General features: G+C 39.8%; 1 protein-coding gene across 1 annotated transcript in view; it reads right to left on the bottom strand.

The window, feature by feature from the left end:
* The window catches only part of FIRRM (FIGNL1 interacting regulator of recombination and mitosis), a 23,885-nt gene extending 7,001 nt beyond the window's left edge, over positions 1-16,884 (bottom strand). The window contains exons 1-24 of the mRNA XM_054384063.1: positions 16,786-16,884; positions 16,272-16,311; positions 15,541-15,629; positions 14,682-14,786; positions 14,012-14,152; positions 12,893-13,055; positions 12,262-12,346; positions 11,615-11,753; positions 10,841-10,921; positions 9,854-9,918; positions 9,241-9,389; positions 8,251-8,359; positions 7,564-7,750; positions 6,507-6,589; positions 5,869-5,920; positions 5,468-5,557; positions 4,687-4,872; positions 3,917-4,039; positions 2,974-3,069; positions 2,378-2,491; positions 1,859-1,963; positions 1,471-1,551; positions 600-713; positions 120-301 (exon numbers count right to left, since the gene is read on the bottom strand). Coding sequence (XP_054240038.1) covers positions 120-301; positions 600-713; positions 1,471-1,551; positions 1,859-1,963; positions 2,378-2,491; positions 2,974-3,069; positions 3,917-4,039; positions 4,687-4,872; positions 5,468-5,557; positions 5,869-5,920; positions 6,507-6,589; positions 7,564-7,750; positions 8,251-8,359; positions 9,241-9,389; positions 9,854-9,918; positions 10,841-10,921; positions 11,615-11,753; positions 12,262-12,346; positions 12,893-13,055; positions 14,012-14,152; positions 14,682-14,786; positions 15,541-15,629; positions 16,272-16,311; positions 16,786-16,884 — 2,678 coding nt within the window. The remainder of the gene's footprint in view (positions 1-119; positions 302-599; positions 714-1,470; positions 1,552-1,858; positions 1,964-2,377; positions 2,492-2,973; positions 3,070-3,916; positions 4,040-4,686; positions 4,873-5,467; positions 5,558-5,868; positions 5,921-6,506; positions 6,590-7,563; positions 7,751-8,250; positions 8,360-9,240; positions 9,390-9,853; positions 9,919-10,840; positions 10,922-11,614; positions 11,754-12,261; positions 12,347-12,892; positions 13,056-14,011; positions 14,153-14,681; positions 14,787-15,540; positions 15,630-16,271; positions 16,312-16,785) is intronic.

Here is a 16,884-nt window from a genome sequence, read left to right as displayed (position 1 = left end):
CAGAGCATGGCCCTGCCATCAGAGCTTTTTCTTCTCCAGCAGTCATGTGCAAAGGCATCTTGTCCCTCACAACAGGGAGCTGAGCTGTGTTACTGCCTCAGACCTGCTGAGCACCTTACCGTATGCTGTCTCTGAGAGTGGCTACAGCTGTATGTAGAGCCTCCAGTTTCACTGCAAGCCAAGCAGGGGGTGAACCTTTCTGGAGCAGCAGCTTCACAGCCTCCACTGCTCTCTCCATCCTGTCTACTGCTGCCTTATACTGCTCCTCAGAGGGTGGGTGACATGCTCTTTTTGCCGGAGGCTGCAGATTTAAGTAAACATGAGACATCATTTATAATGTTCTACAGAAGTGATTAGTGTTCATCCAAATGCAAGAAAACCCTTAGCTAGAGAGGAGCTGCATGAGATTCCTCCCCTGCCTTGTGAGAGTTCTTGCCAGCTCACAGGCAGTACAGAGCATTCAAGTATAATACTAAGGGCAAGGACTGCACATAAACCTTTTTTCTTAGAACACGGAGAGCAGCAAGACCATCTCAAACCTCTTTAGATGTTTCAGAAACTGACAGTAGAGCCTAGATAATTTAAAGAAGGGCACCTACCTCTCCTGTTGACTCCAGTTCTCCATCCATTTTCTTAATCTGTGCACTGCAGATAATCCTTTCCTGCTTCAGGCGTTCTGTTCGTGCTTCCCTTGGCTCTTCCACTTGCCTCATCTAGGGAGGAAGCCCCAGGAGAGGTAACTAACCCAAGGCAGCATTACCACCCTTCATAGGCTCCATTTATATGTCAGACAAAGGGAAGGACAGGAGGGATCTTAGGCAAACCTAGCATCTCACAAACATCTGAGCAAGAGACTGAAGGTATCTATAACTCTGGTGTAGCATCACTGGCAGCCATCAGTTTGTTAGCAAATTATCTGCTTGACAAAAGCTGCTCACCCCGATCTCCCTGCCTTTGGTTACAGCATGATAACCACCCACTCTGCCCCCTTGTCCCTGTTCTGCATGAAGAGCCATCTACTCCTAAGGGTGTTCTTCCTAACCTGCAAGGACTAAGATGTTTCACACAAGTTCATTTAACTTTCAGAAACTGATCCAGGAGTAACAGGGAAGGAAATCACACAAACCAAATTATGAAATCCCTGACTTTTGAATAGTTAATTGCTCCACTAGCATAGTTAGTGTCGTACTTAATTTTTCTTTTTGCTCATTTAAAGAGGGAAAAGTAAAGCACTTAAACTGAAGTTACCAAGCACTGGAAGAGAAGTGTGCATAGGAATGGTGGTTGTTAAGTCTACTGATTAAAAGCAAGTAGGAAAGTTCAACCAGATCCCAGTTAACAGAATCATTTATTTTAAACTTATTTAATCACCCTGCAGATGGTTCAGGTGTAGACAGGGTGTGTACTGCTTATAATGGCTGTGTACAACATCAACTATGACAGCAGTAAAGGGTCCAGCAAGACACATACCTTAGCCAGAAAACTAACAACTTTGTTCTTAGCTTCTTCAGAATTCAGGCACTGAGGAACAACATCTTCATGGCTCGTTTCCTGTCAGAAATGTCGATTAATAGTTGTTCAGTGCATCCTTATTAACAAAACAATAAAGCAAAAAAATGTTTCTGTGACAGTGCCTTCCTTGTTGCAACCAATGCTTAATCTTCCTCCACTTCCAGCTCCTGAATCGCTTAAAACTGCATCAGCCCCTCATTACTTCTGATACACAACAGCATCTGTAACACTGAGATCCAATCTGACCAGTGAAGAGCAGCAAACATTTAAGACAGATTCAGAACCACCTCTGTATGTTAAAAGTTACCACAGCCAATACCTGCAGCCAGAGTTCTGCTGTGCTTACCTCTGCAAAACGTGTGAATGCCTCCAGTGCGTGTTGCTGAATCAGCCAGGTCTGGTCAGCAAGCAGAGAAGCAAATAAACACAACAGCTGGGGAACAACTTGCCTCTGGAAGAGGAACAAATACCTATCAGTTCCACAGAGTGAGCTGTGCCTACCTTACCATCATGACTTATTTATCAATAAAGAATTGCTTTTTATTAATAAAGAATTACTTTAAGGTCAAGGGACAGGTTTGTGCTACTACCCAAACAAACCACTGTCAGGGAGGTGACAAGTTCTGTTCTTTCTCGATGGTTCAAATGCCAGCCCTTTCTAACTGGTAAGAAGCAACAAGCAAATGAAAAAGCCAGGCATCTTGCATGCATTCAGCATGTCTCAATGGAAAATAAAACTGCCATAGACCATTACTAAGTCTCCAAGATAACTCTGTCCTGGCATTCTTGCAGGTATTTAATGAACTTGATTTTTTTAACTTTATATATAAATAGATCTTTTCATCAAGACTGAAGTTACATTTACCTGTGCTTCTTGTGGTATAAACACCTTTCCCATAGAAGAGAGAAAATCCACCACTGCTAGACGAACATGATCAGGTGGATCCAGCTGGAAGAGGGAAGACTGCAACACAAACACCTGCAGAAAACAAACCCCAGCAAAGCTCCATCAGGCAGTGCAGGTAAGAACTGCTCTGTCTCATATTTAAATCTGAGAACATTGCTTCTAGAAAACTGAAGACAAAAGGGGGTTTGCTACACCTTGAAGAAGTCTGGCTAGGATAAAGCTGCAGCATTCATTTCAGAAAGAAACAAGCACACTCTATAGCATATCCATAGACCTCTGTTACCTTACACAGTAAGGGGGGGATTCTCAAAACAATAACCAAAGTGCCATATACTTGCTTTAAAGACCAGGAATGTAATCAAAGAAGAAACAAAATCAGGAACCTCCATGTGTTAAGTGAAGGACAAACTGTAGAATAATTTAATAAATCACAAAAGAAGTTGGTTTTCATAAATTATTCAAAAGTTATTGGGGTTTTGTGGAGAGTTTGTTGTTGTTTGGGTCGAGTTGGTTTTTGGGTTGGTTGGTTTTCTTGGATTTTGTTTTGTTTTTACCTGAGTGATCAGTTGAGCATCTAATGCTTGGATGAAAAACCCCGAAAGGTGAAGTAATAAACACAGCGTCTGCTGGAGACATGGCTCCTCTGAGACCTTCAACAGATCACAAGATATTAGTAAGGCTGCAGTTCAGCTTACAGAGTTACTACTTTAAATAATGTAAGTTGCAGAAGTGTTCTAAAATCCTTAGGTCTAACTTCACACACATCACACTGTGCTCAGCAAGATAAATATTAGAAGTCACATGAATATTTCCAGGGGGTGACATTTTATAAGACCATTTTATTTTTTATTATTAGTATTTCCTATCCCTCATCTCATTCTTCCACTCACAAACAGCTAAAGATTATTGAAACTATTTCTTTTTACTTGGCATCTTCACAGAATGACTGGAGTTGGAAGAGACCTCTAAGGGGCACAATGGTGGCTCTTCCCCCCTCAACTCTCAAACTTTTATTTATCTGGAGTATGAACCATGGCAATTCTTGTTTCTCTACTGCAGTTGCAGACACAAACAGGTATGCAGTCACCTTACAGTCCCAAATGTGGGAAGAGGGTTACTAGCTCTGTGAGTTTTCATGTGCTATGCCATTAAATCACCAGAAGTTTTGTTCGCAATGAAGATTTAAAATGGCCAAATTTCAACTGCTATATATCAGAGTGAGGTATGTCAGACTTCTTGTTAAGCAAGTCTGAATCTGACAGTGACAGATGGACTAGCAAGGAGCCATACATTAACATTCAGGGCCATTCAAGCCCCACCCCTCCCAGAGCATACACCTGCCTCATACATAAACCAGCTGAGAGCAGATGGGCAGCAGTTACACTGTGCCTTACAGAAAAGCCCCAGTTTAAGTAAAACAGCTTAGCAACAAATACACAACGAAACAGCCTCCACAGCCACTGTGCTTTCAACTGTTGGAGCAGCAAATTCTCTTACCTGCTTAGCCTGGAGGAAAGTCCAGAACTGACCAAGCACTCTCAAGACAGATGCCTGAAGTTCTGCCTCCAGGGTGTCACCAGCAAAATTGCAAGCAGTCAGCAGGACGGAAAGGGCAGTATTCTAGTAGGAAGAAATGTGTAAGACAAAAAACACCCACATGTAAAATAAACCAAAATCCAGGCTCATATTAAACATCTAAAATGATACAAGATGGCATGAAGCCCAATGTGCTGTGCCAGCTGTACAGTACAGCTAATCCACCAGGCCACTGGCCAAAAGAGCTTCCAAAGCAAGGAAAACATCCCTTAGTTCTGCGAGTTTCACACGGTGCCACAGTCATGAGCTGCATCAGCAGGTGAAAGCTGGCAGCAGACACTTCATGTGGCAGCCTCTGGTTTCACACTTCTTCACCAAGGAGACCAGTGAGCATCATCAAGATTTGATGTCAAATAAAAACAGACAGGACTTTAAAACTTGGAAGTAATTGTACAACAGAGCAGAACAACAATCCACCAGCTCACCCAGAGAGCAAAGACCTCTGCTGCCACCCTTAGAGCAGAGGGTCCTAAGGTGGTACGCACTAGAAGAAAACATTAAAATGAGAATTCTTGCTCATGCACATGCTAAGTAGGCATGGGGAGAAACAAACAAAACAAAAAAATCTGTGCAACCCACAGAAAAATAGAATTGAGGGGATGGCAACAGAATTCTTATAGTTTGGAAATCTAGAGTTCACCCATTTTAACAGAGAGCCAAAGTCCCTTTACCACAGGCTGGAGCTCTCCCAGAGCACAGCTGCTGCTCAGCCACCGCTGGCATTGCGTGAGCCCAGCCACACAGAGCTGACAAGCCACATGTTTCCTCAGGCTGGGATCCAGGGCCTTGAGGGATACGTGCTGCCACACAGCCAAGTTCTCTACTTCTTCAGGAAGAAACTTGTGAGCAAATTCTACCTGCAAACAGAAGTTAACAGGAACTAAACAGACCAGAAAATAACTTGATAATCTGTCAGAAAGCATCAAAGCTTTTGTTTAAATAAAAATGCAACTTTTTCTGTATAAACCTTCTACAACTGCTACCTCCCTTGTCACATGCATGGCCATCAGAACGATTAAGCCACTTATTCTTTCAGCTGCTTGAAGCAATGGCCCTACTAAGTAGAAGGAAGTGCTTTTGCCTCCCTAAGGTATATAGGGGTACTGACAAGAAAGGTTACTACTCCTTGTATCTGGTGACTTGAGAAGATTTGTGGACAACCAGTCGCAGATGCAAGAACCAGGAGATCCAATTTACTGAAGCTGTGAGATGTGTTTTCATACTTGATAAGAAAAAGCATCTCACTGTCACTCAGTAGGACCTCCCTTAGAAAGGTCTGTGTCTGGTTCTAAGGAGCACATCTACATAAACTGGGATCTGTTACAACAAAGTAATAGCAAGCACAGTGTTGGGTACAGCAACTGAGCTCTCAGCTGCAAGAGGATATTCTAACAGAGGCCACTGAGTTCAAATCTCTTCTATTAAGGCTAAAGGTACTGGCACTAAACTTGCCTGATGATCTGGAGCCATCAAGAACAGCATACGCCTCAGCAGGACACCCAAGGCAGAGACCTGGTAACAGTCACTGGGCCAAGACTTTATCTGAATTAGGATAAAGAGTAATGAATCTCAGTAAGGAAAAAAATCACCACTCAGCAAGTGAATTCTCTACAGAATGCTCTGAGAGTTATTATGTGGGATCAGAGCAGTGACACTCTAAACAAGACATGTTGGAAACATGCTGGAAACAGTACTGCTTCTGCTAATTATTAACCAGATTTAAAGAATTAAAACCATCTCCACTTGGATCTGGGAAAAAAAAAAAAATTCCTGTCTTGGGTCATTTAGGAGGTCTGCTGGTAGACCTAGAATTGAAACTGGTAGCAAATTGCAAACATCAGTGTGGTTCTTACCAAGTGGGCGATGACAGCAACATGGTGAGCGCAAAGTTCAGCTGTTCCATACCTGGAATGTGAGAGACAGAATCTTGTGAGCCTGCACTTCCTTCTCTTTTTCAGACCAAAATATTATTAATCTTTTCTGAGAGACAGATGTTTCCTCTAACATATTTACACTTGGTATGCACAGCTACAGTTTACTTGAGACAACCATGAAGTTCTTTACTATAAGGGTGGAACTCTGGAACAGGTTGCTCAGGTGGAGGCCCCATCCCTGAAGACATTCAAAGTCAGGCTTGATGGGGTTCTGAGCAACCTGATGTAGTTGGCAACGTCCCTGCTTACTGCAGGGACTAAATGACCTCTAGAGATCCCTTCCAACCCAGTGCATTCTGTGATTCTATTGCACCCACACCCAAATTACTGAATAACAGAGAAGGAAATGGTGTGCTTCCCTTACTTAGGTCAGTGTAAAAATGGTTAAGCCGCTTCTGCTCCTCATTTTCACAATACGCTCTATATCTGAAAATAATTCCATTATGGGAGAATTCTGTCTTCAAAAAAACAAAAATTCCTCTCAAGGAATTATGTACAACAACAGAAGTAACTGGATCTGTGGAAGTCCTGTTTGAGCTGTAATAAAAGCATCTTACCGGGCAAGGAAGCACCACGAGTCCATTGCTAGTAGAGATGTGATCATACTAGAACCCAGCACAGCATCCAGCAGAGCATACTCCTGAAGAGAAAAATATACATCTAAATTCATGCAGAAGCAGATTGCAGGCTTATTATTTTTACTCCACTAATTACCAGAAAACCTTTTAAGATTTTCAGCTTAGCTGCTTTAAAATGCTTTAAGAACTCACTCTCATGTTCTGTATTCAGGTACACCACCAAGCAGCCATCTTTAGTTTTGCATACTTTAATGTACTTTATTTCAGTGGGTTGAAGATCATTTGCTTGTCAAAACTCTTCATCACATGCATTCTTTGATACAACTTGCATAAAAAAATATTGTATTTATTTTTTAAAACCAATGCATTGCCAATTTTCTTGCCAGCTTTCTTGGCAGCTTACTCAAAACCAAATAAAACCTTTTCCTCTTTAAGGAAAAAAAAAATCTGAAAGATGAATGTAGCATTCAGAAAAAGAGCCTGGCTCCTAACTTCATGAAAGTTTACATTGCTTACATTTACCTGAAGGCTCTTTTGCTATGTATGGTAACAAATTAAAAACTTATAAAAGCATTATACAACATAAAATCAAAGCCCAAAATACTCCTTTGAAGTTGAAAAATTTTTTTCTTAGCTGAAAGCACTATATAATCTACCCTAAACAATATCATCTACACTAAATGCCATTTGATTACTTCACAGTATAGACTAACAAAAATCAGGTAAATTTAATACACACTGAATGCTGTAGAAAAGAAAGCACTAAACTTTCATAACATCTTGACCTACACTCTTCCAAGGAGAACAAAAATTTCCACTACGACTGAAGCTCTCCAGAACTTGAATAAGCTTTATTTTCCTCTTTCCCAGAAGTGACATTTGCTGTATAACTGAACTCCAGTTAAGCAGCTGTATCATAGCTGTGCTCTACAGAACTACTTCATCTCTTTAGAGCTAGATCATGAGCAAGAATTCATCCTTTTTTAAACAATGCATCACAGCAGCTGAAGAGATGATAAGCAAAACCCAATCTTACCAGTTGATGAAAGTGTGATGGGAGCATGGAAGCAATGAAGGAGCACAGGTGGATGCAGACATAGTGATAGAGAGTGATCGGAACTGCTGCCTGTCCTGTACTGATCACCTCTGGCAAACAAATAGGGAGAGAAAGCTCAGCAGAACAGTGCTGGAAACTGAAGAAGAGAGCTGAAAACAAGGATAGGCTGCAAGGGTAAAAGAGAAAAAAGCGGGGGAGGGAAGAGAAAAACAACAGTTGGCTTATAGTTATGCAAATCCCAAATCCCACAGGCAACATCCTATTACGGACTCTCTGACCAGAAGTGATGGCAATAACTTCAGTGCTTTCACACTGTACTGATGTTCCCAACTACCTTCCTCTTTCACAAATTCAGGTTTCAGGAATAAAAACACAAGATTTTAACTTAGTGAAGTATCAACAAACTACATACATCTTTCTCTTCTTATCCTGGAAACATTCTAATTATATTCCTTTTCTTAAAAAACAAAGCCATCTCTAGCTCTTCATTCCTGCAGCCCTGAACATCGGATTGTTTTTTTCCCCTCAGCATAAGGATGTAAATCCACTGAGTCTGATGGATTTAACTATTTGGTTGCAAGAGAACCCCCAGCAGCTGAGTCCCTCTGTTTGCCCGTATAGACTGGTTGCTGTGGTGAAGAACTACAATCAAAACCTTCCTAGTACCTTTTTCCTGCGATCCAGAGAGTTTGCACATCTTCAGGCTGAGAGGACAGCTTATCCATTATGGTAATCAGGAAGAGACACTGGGGTAGCTGCTGCTCAGGAGGGAGACCTGCAGAAGTTTTGATTTTAAAATGTGATGCAATTTGCCCTGGTAAATACACCATGTATGTAAACTGGCTTTTAAGCAAGTAGCAAACAATGAACAACTGGTAAATCAGAAAAGTCATAGACACAGCTGGGAAAAAATGAGTATTTCATCATCAATGCTGTTTGAAGAGAAAAAATAAATACTCTAGCAGGTAGAATCTAAAATATTCCAGTTCTGAACTACAGATGCTGCACTGTCTTGTGAACTGATGAACAGATGAACTGTCACTACAAGATGCTGCAAAGAAGTTATGATCTGGATGCCTCATGATTTCAGTCTCGTTGGAAGCAATGGATGCCCCAGACACTGGAAATAGGATTTTTTCTTCTAATTGTGTGAGGATGTCAGAGTATGCACACAGGAGAGAAATCAGACAGCTATCTTGGAACTGTTGACATGTTGGTCAAGGCAGAAATTGTGTTATGTCTGAAAAAGCTGGTAATTTTGCAGTTTAAAGGCATTCTGCTTTACACAGAAAAGACTTAATTCAGGAAAAACTACCTGTCTTCCCCCACCAACAGAACAGCAGCAAAAAAATTAAACCTACTTTGAAAGTTTGTGACCAATGTGGATTGAAATTATGCAGAACTGACAGGATTAATTTGGAGGTGACTGTGAGTGCTTTGGAAAAATATGCATTCAACAACACCAACAACTATCTGTTATTAAAATATTCATCTGAGTTAAGGTGCAACTACCTGTACCACAGAACTTACAAAAGAATTAGAGACAAGCAAACCAGGACAAAAATATTCCTTTGGCCCATAAAAAAAATATCAATCTTGTTCCATTAGGGATGCTTACAAAGCACTATAGCAGTGGTAGCTGTGTTTTCAACCCACCTAGCTTCTCACTTAACACCTGCTCCATGAAAGGGCTAGAGGGAAGAAGCTGGTTGATGAGAGGGTCCAGAGCCACAAGAAAAACCCGGGATATTTCATCTCGATAGGCTTCGGAGATCTCTGGAGCGTAAAGACTGGGAGGAAATTTGCTGAGGAGGGACAAAAAAAAAAAACCACCAAACTAAATATTCACAGTAGCATTTTCAGTAGCATTATTTTTCAAAAGAACTGCAAAAGAGGCAAATTCATTATTTCCTTCTTGTTGTGAAATAAAGGACAGAAAATGTTAGAATATATATTGTGGCCTGAGTGTTACAGCTCTGCTTAACAAAGCTCAGCCTTTGAACAAAGCATCACAATCCAATATTTTACTGAATATTGAAAGAAAACCTTACAAGCTCCACAGAAAGTGTGTGTAAAATACGTAACAGATATAAGAAGGAATATACTGAATCACACACACACAAAATAAAAAAGGCCAAGCAACTATAAGCCATTAAAACACCTGTATACACACAATCATAAATGTGGCATCTCAAAACTTGTGACTTTAAGAATGCAACACAGAGATATTAAGATACTACCAATAACCAGTTTCCTGTACTTCACTCACCTGTGTATCTGAAGAAAGAGCTGATGTAATTGAGAACACGAATCAGAGAAGAAAGAAAGAAATTCCTGCAAAAGCCATTAATTTTGAATGGTACTTTTAACATAAAATACATCACTAAATACACCTTCTTTCCGTTCTTGCTATATCTGCAAAAATTGGTGAAGTCCTAACTATTCACAGCACAAATCAAACAAACAACAGATTCCTGAGATTAATTACACTACATGTATACATACTGTAGGTAAAAATTCATAAGCTTATTTAGAAAACATTGGTAAGTAGAGTTGTAACAGTCACAGAGAGCTGCAAAAATCTGAAGTGCTCTCATACAGCTGTAAGGCTGTTTTATCCTGTCATAACGATACCCAATCTGGTTTCCCAGAAAAACCCAAAAGCCAAAGTCTCCCCCTGCTTTTACTCCATGGGACAGGACAGATGCAGAATGCACCACCACTGCTGTTATTACATAGCAAAATTCACATATGCATTCTTAAAATGTGTAGATTTACAGCTTATCTTCTGACAATGAGAAAAATAAAACCCAGAAATGGAGTTAAAGGGCTAGGAAAAGTGTGGGAAGTTAGTGTCAGAGCTAACAGCAGCACAGGGGCATTTCCTCTTATTGCTGCCATGTAATTTTCAATGGCTGGAATAAGCAGAAATTCTGAAAACTTGACAACATGTTTCATCTGCTTAATTCTTCCAGATAAAAGGTACTGTTGCACTGACTCAAGACTTTTTAAAGCCTGGACATCTCCTACCAACTCCTCAGTGACTTGTAACAGTTCACCATTCTTGTTTGTTTCTCCGTCAAATTGCAACTGTAATCCTACTCAGGCTAGTGGAGAACTATAAGCAGGTTGTACATGGATGTTCATTGTACCACCCATACAGTATAGTCATAAATTATTAAGGTATTATGCAGTATAAAATTATTCCAGAGTCTTAGATTTAATACTAACATAGAATTCAAGCATTAAAACCTACCTTGGTGTAGTGTACAAGGGAATTAGCAAAGAACCGGCACAGCTTGACTGTCTTCTGGAACAGCCTAAGGTCAGTGCCCTCCTGTCCAAAAAAAAAAAAAAAAAAAAGGCAGTTCTAAAACTTGATATGCAGAGTAATACAATAAAAAAGGGAAGTTAGACTGCTAACATCATTCAAGTGCTATTTTAAACTTGATCCTCTGCAGGTTCTGTATCTATAGCAGGGGGGAAAACCTAAAAATCTTCAGTATGCCTCAACATTTTTATAGCAATATTCAGAATTGAAAAGTGATCTTTTGATTGACCTTGGGATATTTTCCATTTAGGAAATAATTAAAAAAAAAAATTAAAAATTTCCACGAGTATGTTGCAATCTTATTTTTATGGAAACATCCCCAATCTAAACAAAGTTACAGAATTCCAGGGGGGAAAACCTAAAAATCTTCAGTATGCCTCAACATTTTTATAGCAATATTCAGAATTGAAAAGTGATCTTTTGATTGACCTTGGGATATTTTCCATTTAGGAAATAATTAAAAAAAAATTAAAAATTTCCACGAGTATGTTGCAATCTTATTTTCATGGAAACATCCCCAATCTAAACAAAGTCACACAATTCCAAAAGAACAAGGTATTCTGCTTACCACACAAAGTAAAAAAGACCCAAAACAATAAACAAAACACAGAAAACAACCCCAAAACACTGCAAGCAACAAACCACAAAGCATTTCTCCTCCCCAAGTTCAATGGCAGCTTTGGGAGCTTTTTAATTCACCTCTCTCTCTGACACCTTCATTTGCTCAGCCATTTGCAAACAGGAGTGAAAAGAAAGAAGAGTGTCCTTGCAGAGGTCACTGAGGATATCACTGTGTTTCAGGTGACACTGAAGCAGAGAACGATGCTTCAGGCTTTGCCTAAAAAACAGGAACATAACTATATATTTACCTTACAGACATGATCCAAATAACTAATTCTTCTATTTAGGGTTTTACACAACCCTGACTGCTGCAATATCCACATGCACCAAACCCAGAAATTTAGAGAGAACAACCATCTTCATAAGCACAAATGAAGCAGCAGGACCAAAGTGCAAGACAGCACAACTCAAGACAACAGCATCTACAAAACTGCAGCTCAGACCTCTTAAGATTATTTATTCAGACAACAGTGTTTCAAGTTTCCTTCTGCACTGTGATACAACTCAAGCTTCTACTGCTTCTACATGATTTCTACGTACCTCCAGTGACAGTGCCTTTAATAGCTCTTACTAGTTACATCTCTAAAATAAATCTCTACATTTACTTACTAGCCAGACTGAATTCTGTAATTTGTTTCATTTGAAACTCTGAACATAAAGCTATTGAAACATTTAAAATTAGCCTGTTTATATTACAATAAAATCCAAAGAGTTCACGGACATACTTGATTATGAACTTCCATGTATTGGCATGAAGAGCATGGTCCATATTGGAAATAACAGAGGAGATCTCCAGCGCAGTATGGATTACTGAGGAGGAAATAAGAACAGCAAAAACTCAGTTAAATCAGGTTCATGACTTCACAACTATGCTCCTCTCCTAGGAAAACAGCTGCAATCACAAGCACAAGGGAATACCACTGCATTGACACTGAATCAGGAAAATGGGTCAGTGCTGACTCTTTCCTACCAACCTGCATGACACAACCCATCCCACAGAGAAAGTTTCAGGAAAAAATGGAATTATTTCAAGCTTCAAAATCATAAAATCATAAACTTGCTTAGGCTGGAAAAGACTTTTAAGATCATGAAGCCAGCACTGCCAGGTTACCACTCTACCATGTCCCTCAGCACCACATCTACATGGCTTTTAAATCTCCCCAGGAATGGCAACCTTACCACTGTTTTGGGCAGCCTGTTCTGGGGCTTGACAACCCTTTTGGGGAAGAAATTATGTTTTCTGAAAGGCTGGCAGGGACAGCAGAAACTCAGCATGCTCAGAACCTTTTTTTTTTTAAATTCAAACATATTCTCCATGGAGCAAGACTTAGAAAAGTGTTAAATCTATATATACACCTGAGACCATATCTGTGATGTTATCTTCAGTAGAAGCAGAGTCCATGGAAATATTGTCAAGTAATTCCATCAGCTGCTTCTGAAGAGAGTAAGTTTCCTTGAACACAGCTTGTAGGAGGTCAGAAATCAAGTGCAGGTGCCCACAATAGACCAATTCACTGTCCTTTAGGAAAAAAGGACAAAAAGAGATTCAAACATAAGTTCAGGAATCACAACCTGATTTTTCACAACCTGAAAACACCAAAAACTGTCACACAAAAAAAGGAACATGGCACAGCTGTACCTACATTAACTCAACACACAGCCCGATCTGTAGCTTCTGCTACCACCCAGTTTGCTAATATGAAATGCTATCCACCTGTAGCCTCAACAACTGATGAATCCTGCCTGGCTCTAGTAAGTTTAGTGAGCTTTGCATTAGATCTCTGTGTATGAACCTAAGATCACACTTCTGAACAGGACCATATTAGTACCAAAGGAAGCAGCGTTCCAAGTTGTTCCCAACACTTTCAAATCAGAATTGTTAGATAAATGTTATGGCACCTGAGTTTGAGTCCTGATGTAAATGTTTACATAAGAAAGACTAATTGAGGAGTGAAAACGAAGGCCAGCTGTTGTGTCCTTGTTTTATTTTCACTGCTTTAGAGGGAATTACTGTTGCATCTGAAAATCCACATCTGAAACTGATGTAAGCCACGCATCACAACCAATGTGAAGACCCTGATCTCAGTTTTCAATCCACTTTGGAACTTCATAGACATAAAGTAAGTTACACCATTTTGGTAATAATTTATAGCTCTGAAAATACAGCAGCTATCAGAAGAGCACAGCTATCACAGAAAGCCTACATTCACAAGCAAAATGTTCAAATGACAAAATATGGAAATAAGAGAGCCTGTGCCTCTCACCACCAGGCCAGATTTGCTGGGCAGGCAGCTGGAAAATCTTCTCAGGGCTTGTGCACGAAGTAATTTAAATGTAGTTGTTAAACAGTTTACAGAATAAAAAGATTAATAATTTGACAATTACATTATTTCAAAACAGGATCTACCTACAAAGTGAGTGTTTCCTAAAAACCAAGCAACCAGTGTAAGAATTGTTCTCCTAACACAGGCCTACCTTGCAGTGTGTGAAGGTGCTCTTTATTACATACAGCACAGAAGATGGCAGGGTGCGGATGCTCTCCAGGGACACACACTCCTGCAGGGAGCAGATGTAGCGGACGCAACCAGTCAGAGTTTCCAGCAGTTGCACCATAGTCTTAAAGCAAGAATAAACAACAGCAATAAGCAATGCTCTTCACTCCTACAATAATTTCAAAAGCACCTTTTCTTAGCTGAACTGCACGTACATTGTTATGGCATCTAAAGTAGTTTGTTACAGATAAATGAAGATCCGTAAAATAATATCAAGCCATTCCAGAGACTTCCACTGATACTTTCAAAGCTTCCTATTTCTTTTGACTGCTGTTCTCAATTTACAGAAGTTTTAAAACTCTGAACTAAGTGACTGCATAAATAGGTGTCAGATTCATTCTGTAAATATGGAGGATCAAATCCTTAAGAATTTGAGATTTTTTTGTTTTTAATTCTGATTGGCATCACAAGCTAGATGTAATCAAATCATTCACAAAATGTTAATTGAACTTCACCTCCAAAGGAATATCAAATTAAATTTTAACCAGTTTGCTAGCAGCTAACACAAATATTCTAAAACCTTCTTAATTGTTTAAGTAAAAATCAAACAGTAACATAAATATTAATTCGACAGCTTATTTCATGGGACTTGCCTGCAAAAGATTCCTTATGGTGCTGCATAACTCTGTATTCTGGCTGGTTAATCCTTTGGCCTCACTGCATAATTCATACATCAAGTTATCAAATACCTGTAGAGTCTGTAAGAACGTAACAAACTTTAAGCATTCTATTTACACATGCACACACACAAATATTAACACCATTCTCTATCTGCTTGCTTCCTCGGCACAGAATCATGAGCTACTGAGACAGATAACTCACAGAAGAAAATAACCCTTTTTAGTATTTAAATAATAAAATATGATATACTAAGAAGCAAAAGCTACCTTAAGATTTTCCCAAATTATAGACAGAAGCTACTGCAGCTCTTATTTGTTAGCTCTTATCTGTTAGAAAAACAAACTTCTCAGCTAATTCACTTCAAATATGTGCTTCATACTACCAAACGTTTTTATTTAGTTAAAACCACACTGTTTTAAAAGGATTTTCATTTTGTGTCAGAAAAACTAAGGGGTTTTTTTGTTAAGAATGATCATTAACAGTTTGAATACATAAAGAAATAAGTCTATAACCTACAAGCAACAATCATTTTACTTTGGCAGGGGTCTCTAGATATTTGATGAGCGTTACTGCTGACACTGCAAGGGCAGTGAGGTACTTGCAGGCAGAACATCCTATGTCCAACCCTTTTCCTACCACAAAGAAGGCCAGTAATCACAGAAACAATCCAATACAAAACTGCTAAACCTTTTGAAGGGTAAAATTTAAATAGCAAGTTCTGTATCCAAGGCAGTAATTTTATCAAGAGACCTCAAAAAGAATCACTGCATTCTAAGCAGGTTTTAGCACTGGACAGACTGCAAATTCCATATTTAATAGAAGCTCTCATACCTTAGGTAATACTTTTGAGAAAAAAGTTTCTTCTAAATCTGTGAGGCCAATATGGGGCATAAACATTTCAGTCAGGATCCTCAAAACACCTACAAAGCAAAACATTTAAATGTTGCATAAAAGCAACACGATGATCAAAAATACGTAGCAACCTACCAGAATAAATGCATCAAACAGAAACAGCTCAGGTATTTGATCCAACACTTAAGTATTACCTGAAAAAGCAAGGAACAGCTCCAACAAGCATAAACCCATTACACTTAATTGAAGGCTGAGCACAACTGTTCATCCATGGAATTAAAATTTTCCAAACTGAAAATAGTTGCACATTTAACATTCTGATTGCAACTAATATGCAACTTAACAGTGAATGCTAGCAAGTTGCTTACAGTTACTTGTCAGCCTCATTTGCTTACCACTATCAGAGTTTTGCCATCTTTAAGATAAGAGCCAAAAAGACTCTAAAATACAAGATAAAAAGCACCCTTCTTTCAAGTATCTAAAAACCAGTAGTGGGAAGGAAAAAATATCTTCACATGCATAGCTTCTTGAAGGGTTTCTATAAAGCTTATTCAACATGCAGTTGTTTTAACATGCTAAGTCCAGCAGGATTGCTGAAGACTGTAGAAGGCACTAAGTTATTGCTTAAGTACTTTTACGTAATGCCGAATTTATAATGCAATTGCAATACAATCGGTAGGAAGAAAAGGCACTTCTTTGTCACCACTTACGAAGATGCTCAGTCCAGTCTTCAGACTCCTGATACAGAGAGTAAAAAGGTTAAAGAAACTCCAACTCGTTCTAAGGTTCTGATTTTAAAGCATAAATCACAGCGACTTTTCTCTCAACGTCACATTGAGATTTCATCCATCATTTGAAATTGTCAGGGATGCTCGGGAATTACCAGCGCAGGCAGATAAAAACTCAGTACCCGCAGCGCAAAAGCTCCTTGAGGGAACTGGGGAGGGGCGTTACCGGCAGTGCCAGATGAACCACACGCGATTTTCTATCATGAAGCTTTCATTTCAGCGACAGGCTGTACTAATTTCCAGTGAAATACCAGCTTTTCGCTCCTGTGTCAGCCCCTTATAAAGATTACATCGCTTTCCCTCGCACGGACTTATTTGTTTGAACTGGGCAATGCTGAAGGAGAAACGCCCCACGCACACCCCCCACCCATTATCGGAGCCCTCCTCCTCTCCCCCCACTGCCACCCAAGCCGAATCGCCCTCCCGGGAAGGATATAAGGAGTCGGGGCAGGACGGCGGGTAACTCGCGGCGGCAAAGATCGCAGTCCCAGCCTCCCAGCTCTTGCAGGAGCAGCTCGGGATCTGTTTGGGACAT

Source organism: Indicator indicator, chromosome 10 (assembly GCF_027791375.1).
Source record: "Indicator indicator isolate 239-I01 chromosome 10, UM_Iind_1.1, whole genome shotgun sequence".
In the NCBI taxonomy this organism is placed as follows: Eukaryota; Metazoa; Chordata; class Aves; order Piciformes; family Indicatoridae; genus Indicator; species Indicator indicator.
The sequence above is the reverse complement of the archived record's forward strand: the minus strand, read 5'-3'. Positions and strand labels throughout refer to the sequence as shown.